The sequence below is a fragment of the Pleuronectes platessa genome, chromosome 2 (genome assembly GCF_947347685.1).
Source record: "Pleuronectes platessa chromosome 2, fPlePla1.1, whole genome shotgun sequence".
NCBI lineage: Eukaryota > Metazoa > Chordata > Actinopteri > Pleuronectiformes > Pleuronectidae > Pleuronectes > Pleuronectes platessa.
The window spans coordinates 4,926,952-4,938,044 of NC_070627.1; the positions used below are offsets into that span (position 1 = coordinate 4,926,952).

An 11,093-nucleotide genomic window follows, 5' to 3' on the forward strand; every position below is an offset into this window, starting at 1 on the left:
GTGTTGGGGGGGAAAGAAGAAGAAAGTTGGCAAAATAAAGGATGAAAATATTTGAGTCTTGTTTCAGGCATTTGATAAAAATGGGGGGAAAAGGTCAATAAAATATTAAATGGGGTGTGTGGGGGGGGGGGGGGGGGTGTCCCCTCCCTAAACACACACATACACACACATACACACACACACACACACACCCTCCTACCGAGAGCAGCAGAGGCTGTGAATGAACAGTGAAGCTGCAGAAGTTCGTGTCTCGTGCCTCTGGACTTCCTCCACGGGGAAGCAGGGGCACGCGACGGGCGCGGGAAAAAAAACATGCGTCGCTGCACGGTGCGTGTACCCCTCTCTCTCTCCCTCCCTCTCTCTATTTTGCTCCGCGCGCGACTAGTTGGTTAGAGCTGGTAACTGAGGCGAGCGTGACTAACTAGTTGTGGGTGAAATTATGGGATGCATCGTCATGGCAACAGACCAGACGTCACAATCTGGGCATGTGTGTTCTTCCATTTTCGTCTTTCTTATTTTTCAGACTGGAGGACCTGGATAGAGATCAGTGGAATATAAAAAAAAAAAATTATATATATATACATGCATGATTTTTTTTTATTATTAATTATTTTTTTTTAATCCTGCAGAGGAATTAAAAAAAAAACGCACACAACAAAAAAAAAAACATCGACGACTACCCTGCAGTTTTTTTTTTTTTCTTTTTTTTTGGAGGTGAAGAAAGAAGCGGCGGCGGCTGCAGGGTTAACTTTCAGTCTCCTCAGCCGAAAAAACCGCGGGGGACTGGGGGGCTATGAGCTGAAGATGCCGGGGTCGCTGAGTAATGAAGACGAGGGACAGGACGACATGGATTTTGAAGACGATTTGCCAGGTGAGGGAGGGAGGGTGGGGGGGTGGGTGGGGGGGAGGCGGGGTGTCCTTCACTGTGTTTCTGCGCCGCTTCGCCCTGAATGCGGGGAAAAGGGCTTGTCCTGCTCCTGAGAGCGGTGCTGGAGGAGGAGGAGGTGGAGGAGGGGTGGGGTGCAGCCAGCAGAGTCATGCCGTTGTTTCCCTGCACGACCCAGTGTCTCTAAGGTGGGAGCAGGCTTTTCTCTTTTTTTTTCTGTCTCTCTGTTACATTTGGATTAGCCCCAGGCTGTCCTCACATGCCTGATCCGGAGGCTGGAGATGAACCCCCCCCCCCCCCCCCCCTCCTGCAAGGCTACTCTGGGCTGTTCTCCTGTTTCTCGCTCCTGCATGCTGTGCACAAGTGAATGTGTTTACCTCAAGTCCCAACAAACACACAAGTTGTGTGTCAGACAGCTGTGGGGGGAACCATGACAGTCAATTCAGTGCAATGCAGTGATGGTGCTTTATCCTCCTCAATCAATCAATCAATCAATCCATCAATCAATGTGTGTGTGTAGAAGTGAATGTGTTCACCTCAAACCCCCCCACCAGAAAACCTCAAGTTGTCTGTGTGTAACCACGTCAGCTTATTCAGTGCAATGCAGTGATGATGTTGTTTGTCCCTCTCCATTAATGCATGCGTGTGGAATCAGGCTCCAGTGACAACATCCGTGTTCATTCTGTCTCCTCTTCTGCTCCCACTTAAAAACAAAAACACATCCTCTGGCCTCGGAGGTGTGGAAGCCACGTGCACAGACCACAGTAAACACAGCTCATCACGTCTCCGGCCCCCCGAGCTCAGCTGAGGACCTCGGTCGGGTCGCCACACATCCATTCAGCTCTAACCCACATTCTTGAGACGCAGCTCATCGAGTTCACATGGTGGCTGCACACAAACCAGAATCTGGGCAACAGCCGGGGTTCCTCTCGCCTGGAAAACTAATCTGCTGCTTTCCTGAAAACATCAACACGCAGGAGGAGATGTGGATTCCTTTCATTGATGAAGGTTTCTTCCAACGTTGTGTCCATTTGGTTTTCTTTAGGTTGATAGTGCGACCTGGTCCCCAGTGGTTCTTAATGGTCCCTGAAATGTGACTGTACCTGGGGAAACTGATACAACACCAGACTAGTTCTGGGAGTCCTAGTTTTATGTTGTGCCGAATATATAAATATAAAATATCTGCTTGTAATTAGATAAACCCACAGTGGGATAAACTCTGGGCTCACACGTACTTTCTGAGAACTGGTTTGTCTCCCATCAGTCACCTTCACCGAAATCAAGAGCTTGACTGTTATTGCTCGAGTTATGAGCCCCTCACAGACATATTGCTATCGTTGTTTATGTTTACAGATACCAACGTTTATTTCCCAGGATAAACAATGCAGAAAAATATCTTAATTCATGTTTATTTTGTTAATTCAAGCTCTAGATATATGTATTTGTTTTCTTTTAATACATGGTTATTTATACAAAAGAGTCAAATATCAAGCCCCACATTTCTTCCAGGGATTGATAATATCTTCGGAATTATATATACAATTATCAGGAATATATCGGGTATCAGAACTATCAGTGACATCATCATCATCACCCCCCCCATCAGTCTCTCTAAATATCAAAACTGGTTTCCTGATCATTTGTGGTGGGAGCAGAGGTTTCCCACTGATGCCCCTGAACTGGACAGAGACTCCAGGTTATGACTCTGCACTGTTGGTCCAGTTCAGCCCCCCCCCCACCCCTGCCAACCCCCACCCCCACCCCCCTTGCAGCTCGCTCTGAGCGTCACATTATTTGATGGTCTGATGTCAAGGGCAGGACTTCAGAGATGCTGCTCTGCCCTCTATTTCACTTTCACTACACTGCGTGAAGAAAGTTTCGTGGTTAAACTGAATACTGAGGCAGCACAGGACCTCAATGCAAACAAAGGGCTTAAGTGCTGCTGAATAAGAGAGTTTTGTCCAAAATGTTCCAGTTCTACTCCACATTTAGATACAGTCCTGAAGTGAAGACACACAGTCTAGTCACACAGGCTGGAGTATTGCAACAATAAGCCTTTGCAGAACCACACTGCCTCGGTTTTTATCACATGATTGTGAATTCATTGATTTTTTTTTGGGCTCATATTTCCTGGTTTGTTTTCAAGGTCTTGAGCCTTTAAATCTCATATTTCTCTCACACAAAAACGGCATTTTTACTGTTAAACGAATTTGCATTGCGGATTATTAAACACATATATATATATATATAAATATATATTCTATCTTTGATAAGCCAGATCAATACTTGCAGGCTTCTTTGTGAATGTGTTCAGCAGGGAGAGAAAAGGACAGGCAGACGGAGGGAGGGAAGGGAAGGGGAGAAGGAGAGAGAGAAGTTGAGGCATCATCTATGACTGCCAGCCGTAGCCTGAGGGAGAACACGGGCACCGAAGCGTGTCCCCAATAACCCAGGGCCCGGTTAAACATGTATGAGGAAGGAAAGGTGCGATTGAATGTGGCAGGTGAGTGAAGACATGTGAGTTGTAATCCGGTGTGTTAATAACACAATAGTCTCATGTGTCAGTCCCATATGCTTCATACGTGCTCTGATAGAATCTTTGAGGCTGTAAATGTGCCAGTGGAACTCTGTTAACGCCGTCATCCCTCATAATAAAGAGCAAAAAGAAATGGACCAAACGATGTAGATAAATGAAGATGTCCTCTGTGCGGTTCTCACGATACAATCCGGGGTCTCTGTTGTCTTTTTATTCTAACTCGTCACATCACGGGGGGGATAAAGAGACACGGAGCCATTATTTTTATACTGCCGCTACAGGAAGCAGTTTTTCCAGAGCGGTTTACGACCTCCATCGACAGACGTCAAATTGACAGACAAGGTCAGGAATCCAGAGCACAGCTGCTTTCTCCTTTTTCCCGTGGAATCGAGACGCTCCCGTGCAATTAAAAGGCAACAATGCAGAAGCTGCGTCCCCGCGGAGCCCTAAGAACCCTAAACGCTGTCCCATCACGGCTTTTATTTGCTGTGGCACATAAAAGTGTCCTAATTCCCTTTGTCTCACTCCGGGTTCTCACACTGCCACAGATTGCTCCGTTGTGATTTTCCTGCTTTAATTGTTTTGTGTCGTCCCTAAAATTATAAGATTGTCAGGGGCTTTTGTTTGCCTACATATGTTATCCCCAATTGGAACAGGGTCTATTTTTGGATCCTTTACTGCGAAGGTTGACACCATTTTTCCCTGCCGCGCGTGCACGTAGGCAAAGCACCAAGGATGCCGTCTTTTTAAAATGTGTATTAGCAGATGAGGGGTAATGCGTTCTGGTCCGTTTTATATCTGCTTTATATCGAACACGTTGTGATCTTGTGCATACGTAGATATGATTTTAATGATACCATTTGGGATTTATCCTTCCATCACTTTGATGATTTCATTTTCTAATAATAGTCTTTGTCTGAAGGCATTTGAGGGCCTGAGCAATAAGCACTTAATCAATGAGGAAAGGAAACCCTCTGGCTCCGTCTGCCTCCTTCGTGGCGAGGCAATGCTGGGCAACATTAAGTGCACATTGGCGTACAGGGGCCAACAGAGAAAAGGCTAATGTTCTTTCCAGTAATCTCAAGCTTTCTCACTGGGGAGTCGCTCGTGAATCTCCCTTTCTAATGGGTCAGTCCGGTGGCCAAGCTCTCGCAGGAAGGTCAGATCTGTGTCTGTGCCGTTCGTCCACACTTCGGAGGAGGCCTGTTTGCCAAGTGCAGCTTTGGTCCTGGTCCTAACTGGTGCCAGACCTCTCTGTGCCACATGACTGGGCGACCTCCCCTCTTCCAACACCTGGCACCGCCTGGTTCACCCACCGAGCAGAAAGATTATCTTTCCCCCTGATGGCTTTCCCTCAGGGGACCTCACAGGCCGTTTGCCACAGGGTTAGGATAATAAGGTGATGCAGGTTTAAACAGATAGTTGTTGTTTTGGCTTTTTCGATGAATCACATCACTATGAGGTTGTTTAATCCCTTTTATAAATAAAGTCAGTTCGTGACAGATCATTTGTTCTAGGTTTGCTGAAACCTTTTTCTTACCAGAGTCTCTATGCTAGCAGCTCTAAGAGTCAGAACTGTGTTTTCAACTGTGTTCTGAAGATGAGCACAAATAGTTATTAGTGGTTTCATGATGGTTCAGTGTTGTCTTCTCTACATACAGAAGATTCCCAGTTTGAATCCTGGTTCAGATCTTTTTGTTTGCATGTGCTCTTTGTGTTTTGCGTGGGTTTTCTCCAAGTCCTCCACCACAGTCGGATAAAACCTTCTTCTTGTACTCGTACCAGTTCTTTTAGAATGGAACCTTGCACTCGTTGCTGCCAGACTTGGGAAAGATGATCTTGAAGGAACACAGGCCAAAGACTGTGGAGACACTAAACCGACTGTAGTTACGAATGTGGGCATGACCGGCTGTTTGTCTCTGTGTGTTCCCCCTGTGATACGCTGGTGTGGTGTAAGATGGGATTGGATCCAGCTCCCCCTCTGTGACCCTCAAGGGTTGAGCAGTCTAGATGGAGGGATGGAGCATAGTTTAGCTCGTTAGCATGCCACCATTAGCTAATTAGCACAAAACACAAACTGTAGGAAAAGGATTTGGTTAAAGTGTTTGGTGAAACAAATGAGTCTCAAATTTCTAGGTAATTTAATGGTTGTCGAAAGAGATTTCCCTACAAACTACAAAGAGTAGAGTAGAAACCAGAGGACCAGTAGGATACAACATCTGAGGACAATGGACGTCTGCCCCAAACTGGTGGACAGACCGACATCCTCCAGAGTCCAGAGAATCAGGTGCATGTAATTGAACTTTCCAACCCTTCATCATTGACGCGGTATCATCACTGTCACTTTGAGTGATTCATTTAGCAGGACACACACGTGTCTCATTAGTGACGTGTGGTCAAGCTGTCAGTCGTGGTTCATGTGAAGGGTGCAGAGCGATGGACTGTGATTCCTGTAATTCAGAGCTGTCTCCAACTGCATCTGATCCGTGTCCTCATCTGTGTGTGTGTCAGAGAGTGGAGAGGCTCGTTGTGTTGCTGCTCTGTGTTTGAGTGTTGCCATGGGTGCATGTTTATGACTGGAGCCGTTACACTGACTCTAAACAAATCCTCATTCCTGTGAAAGGCAACGCAAAGACGATCGGATCGTTGTGTCTCGTTAATGAACGTCCTCACCGTCCACGTAGCCGTCAACCATCTGACTGACTGACTGACTGTTGTCGGCTGATCTGCTTTTAAGGAAAAAAAACCTTCGAGTGAACAAAGGGAAGCTGAGATAGTTCGGATGTTTGCTAGCTCTTACATCACCTCCCGTATGTTCTCTGCAGTCACGACGTTTCAATCATTGTTTGAATTATTTAGAACGAGAAATGTGTACAAGGCCAATTTGTGCCATTTCATATCTTGTGTATTGTCTTCAAAACTTTCTTGGCAGGAGTCTAACACACATCCGAGACGTAAACAGAAACTAAACAACAGAAAGCTGCTCAGTTACTGCGATCACGTCTCAACCTTCCATCCACTTTCGTAGAAATATGCTCGGTAGTTTTTGCATAATCCTTTAACATATAAAAAATAAAATAATCAATCAACAATCTAACAAATTGTCAGACCTTCTGAGTTTGGATGAGGGATGGATGGATGGATACAACTTTCTCATTAAAAACATTGTTTATGAAGCCCCAATTAGTGCTAACGAAGGGGCGACGCACATCATTCGTTGGACGGAAGAAACCAAACAAAGCTTTGAAGTCATTAACGTGTGTATCCTGTAGGTGTGTTTGTTTGTGTGTGTCGGATACCTCCTGCTAGCTTTGCTAAATTGAGGATAAGTGCCTGGTGAGGTTTGTGAGTGTGTGTCTGTCTACTACACTAGGAATCCCTCCTCCCCAATCTCTCACTCAGGCTACCCAGGGGAGCGGTCGACTGCAGGGCTAGTGTTGGCTGATTGACTCTGATACATGTGCTGCATATTCCATGGCCTCCAGCCTGTCTGCGCGAGGGAGACGTGTTCGAAAGACGGACTGAACGAGACGAAAAGACAGTCGGAGGCGCGGAGGGGAGGTTGCATCCTGTGCGAGTGTTTCTCCTCGCGTCTCTTTTAATGGGATGTATTGTTTGGGACTCTCTCTCTCTCTCTCTCTCTCTCTGCCTTACTTACTCCTCTGTGACCCACTGTGGCATCAGTGACGGCTGCTGTGCTCAGCAGTCAGTACGTTTGTACACAGCGGCTCTGAGACGCTGCAGCTGACAGCCAGCAGCAGGTCGCTTTAGTCCCAGCAAGCATTAAAGGCAGGAGATATGCTCAGTATACCTCGGCGCTCCTCTGGGGAGTTTCCATTTAGCGGCGGGGGGGGGCAGGCCCTCCGTCTACTTGTCGTCTGACGGGTAAAGTTGATCCACACTCAATGATGTGTGTTCCCGAGGTTTATTTTTGCCAAGTGCTCCCGTTGGCCTCGGCAATGATTCATCATTTTTATTTTCAAAAGTCTGACTGACTCCCCACTTGTTTATCCTCACTGTGCACAAGGCTGACAGCTATGAATAATTTCATCATTGATTAATCTCTTTTTTAATAAACCTTTTTTTTTGTCTATTAGCGGCATGGTGGTACAGTGGGTAGCATTGTTTCTTCCAACCGATGGGTTTAGGGTTTGAATCCTGGTTCAGTTGGAGCCTTTTACGTGGAGTTTGCATGTCCTTCCCATGTTCATGTGGTTTTCTCCAGCTACATTCCGCCCACGGTTCTAATCAAATGAGGTTAGGTTGATTAGAGACTCTGGAGTGTTTGTGTAGGTGTGAATGGTTGTTTGTCTCTGAAGAGCAACTTTCCTGTTGGTTAAAAGAGACAAAGGTATTTCTTTAGCTCTGATGGAAACAGCCCGATGCAAATGTACCATGATGCACTGCCAATGGGAAAGGAGTCAATCGCCCTTTCTGGTTTTCCATGAATAGATGACTGGATGGATGGATGACTGGATGGATGGATGGATGGATGGATGGATGGATGGATGGATGGATGACTGGATGGATGGATGGATGGATGGATGGATGGATGGATGGATGGATGGATGGATGGACGGATGGATGGATGGATGAATGGATGGACAGATGGATGGACGGACGGATGGATGGATGGACGGATGGATGGATGGATGGATGGATGAATGGATGGACAGATGGATGGACGGATGGATGGATGGATGGATGGATGGATGAATGGATGGATGGACGGATGAATGGATGGACAGATGGATGGACGGACGGATGGATGGATGGATGGACGGATGGATGGATGGATGGATGGACAGATGGACGGATGGATGGATGGATGGATGGATGGACTGATGGATGGATGGACGGATGGATGGATGGACAGATTGACGGATGGATGGATGGATGGATGGACTGATGGATGGATGGATGGATGGACTGATGGATGGATGGATGGATGGATGGATGGACTGATGGATGGATGGACGGATGGACGGATGGATTTCGTCTCTTAAATTCAATCACAGTCTTCTCATTGCTTGCTTGTTTGTAACCAACTCAACTGACCCACTCCGATTTCTTCAATAAATAAAACTATTAATTTGTTGTGTAAATTGTTGTCGATCTCTTTCCTGCTAATCGATATTCACACTCACAGTTTACAAGCCAAACTGCATTCATCAGTTCACATTCAGGCTAATCACAAACTCAAGTGGCTGTAAAGCCGACAAACTCGGGGGATCGGCCAAATCTCCTAAATGTGTTATCCTGAGTGGTCGGTGCACTGTGTACTTTATGTTCCTGAGCTGATACCTCGTTGTCTCTCTGTGTCCAGATGAGGATGACGAAGGTGAGCGCACCGCCGTTCCCCTCGCGCCCCTCGACACCTTCTTCACCCCCGACGAAGACTCCCTCAAACAGCAGAAGAAGAAGAAGCCCAAAAAGATGAAAGAGGGAAAAATACCCAAAGTGAAGAAGAGGAAAAAGGAGGTAAGGTGTAATTCTCCCTCAGCCTCCATCTGTCATGACCTTGGACACAGCAGCTTGGCAGGCGTTTTTGGCTCAGGCTGCACTCTGTGTATTCTCCATTTCTCAACCCATCGCTCTTTTGATGTCTCTGCAATTGGATCAGAGGTGTGTTTTGGCGGCTGGACTGCCTCTGTAATCTAAATGAGGGGCAGTGGACTGTTTCAGGGCTCAGGGGAGGTTGGCAGCAGTGTCCCCACCTGTGCCAGTGTAAGCTGTGGACACCAAGTGCCCGTTTAAAGAGTGCTGATTTGTGCCTGTGGTGCTGATGGCAGAGACGGCGGGTCAGAGGGGGGGGGGCCCTCTGAGTCGGTGCCAGGGGAACAGCGGGAGGCAGAACGGGTTTTAACGGCAGAGTAGTTTTTTATAGTAGCTTCCCAGACTTCAGTCTCTCAGATCTCAGGTCAGGGCAGAGGTTTGATTTGCTCTCAGCATTTACACCAGTGACTCAATTTAACTGGATTGGTCATGAATCCACGCCAGCGACAGCCACGGCCGGAGGCACCGTGTTTTCGGTCTGTCCGTCCATCCGCTCCAGGGACTGTAAATAAAAACTGACGATATGACGACTCCCGAAACATTTGGACCTCCTCGCGGTGGCCGGGAGGATAGGTCGTAAACCCCGCCTCATCCATGTTAACAGATGGAACATTGGCCAAACGAAAACAAGTATATTTAAAAACATTGTTTATGTAATACATCCTAAAGTCAAAGAGCTCTCCCCCTCTTGAGTGCAACATCTCGAGGGAATTTCTACAGATTTAACACAAAAATCTTCTTGAACTCAAAGGTGAACAGATTTGATTGAAAATATCTTTAATTATATGAAATAAGTTACCATAAACTCGCATAAGCTATATATGCGCAGAAACCCAGTGTTGAATACAGCAGGTTGGTGTTGAATTGAAGTTGAGTGAATTCATCCTTTTACCTGTAAGAGGAATAAAGGTAAAGATTTATTAAAGTGTTGGTTTAAAGTTGTATACAATTATCATATAAAATCAAGTCTTTTAGTTAATCACTGGCGTCTGCTTCCCTTATTTGTGTTGGTCTCAGGTCTGGACCATAACATGTTATTGTAAAGGTAATAGCAGATAATTGCTTTGTCTGTTGTTCTTGTGGTGCGTGTAGCTCCCTTTGATCGTTCAGGAAGGACCCCCTGCTGTGCCATGGAACTGTGTTGATGAGTTTCACTGTTGCAATGAAGGGTTTTCACCCTAAATCCCCTTAATTTAGGCCTGATGGTCTTTTTTGGGAGTCCATGGTAAAGGGGAGGAACACTCCAGAACAAAATATCTTCTCAAGACTGGATTCTAACAGGGTGATATGGTGCAACACTGGGAAAACAGAACAGAGACCTCCAAGTGGTTAAAATCTCTGTAAATCAGTTTTATGACCATAAAACCTGCGATGAAATGGCTTCAACATCTGATCTATCGTTGATGCTCTGTATTGATCAGTGCAGCTATTTTTCCTGCAATGCATACAATTAAAAATGTCCTGAAAAACCAATTGGATCTCAGAAGCTATGGTTTTGGAATCCACCAGGTTCCCAGTGCCAGGTTCCCACCTGTGCTGGCTGTAACAGTGTCAGTGACACAGCCATCGGGATGTTCCCCTCTGCCGGGGTGGAGATGCCAGCAGTGCTGTGAGGAGCTTGGCTGGCCGGGCTGTGCCACCCGGCCCTTTGGCTGCTCGTGGTAAACACTGAGCTCTGGGTCTCACTGAGCTGAGGATGAGGAGAAGGAGGTGGAGGAAGAGGAGGGGGACTCCCTCTGACACCCTCCTCTTTCTCCCCCTCACACACTGTGCTCTGTATTCTCCTCTTTCTTCCCTCTCCTCTTGTCTCACACGCATCACCTCACTTTGCTCCAGATCGTGATGCTGCTGCTTTTCTTTGTTTCTTTGTTTCTCTTCAGTCTTTCTTTCCTCCCTCCCTTCCTCCCTTCCTCCCTTCCTTCCTTCCTCCCTTCCTTTTCGTTTCCATCTTTCCCTCCCTCCCTCTGAGGAACCGTCGCTGCTGTAATTCACTTCCAATCACTCCCCAACGGTCGGTGTCAGACAGGGGCCAGAAGTCGAGTGAGGTCGGAGACAGTCGGTGACTCATACCAGTCCGATGTGGGAGCTGCTGGTGGGACGAATGGTTTCCAGTGA

General features: G+C 46.7%; 1 protein-coding gene across 1 annotated transcript in view; it reads left to right on the plus strand.

Annotated features, from left to right (window-relative positions):
* The first annotated feature begins 804 nt into the window (after window positions 1-804).
* The window catches only part of chd5 (chromodomain helicase DNA binding protein 5), a 35,518-nt gene continuing 25,229 nt past the window's right edge, over window positions 805-11,093 (plus strand). Inside the window, exons 1-2 of the mRNA XM_053444586.1 lie at window positions 805-871; window positions 8,749-8,903. Coding sequence (XP_053300561.1) covers window positions 805-871; window positions 8,749-8,903 — 222 coding nt within the window. The remainder of the gene's footprint in view (window positions 872-8,748; window positions 8,904-11,093) is intronic.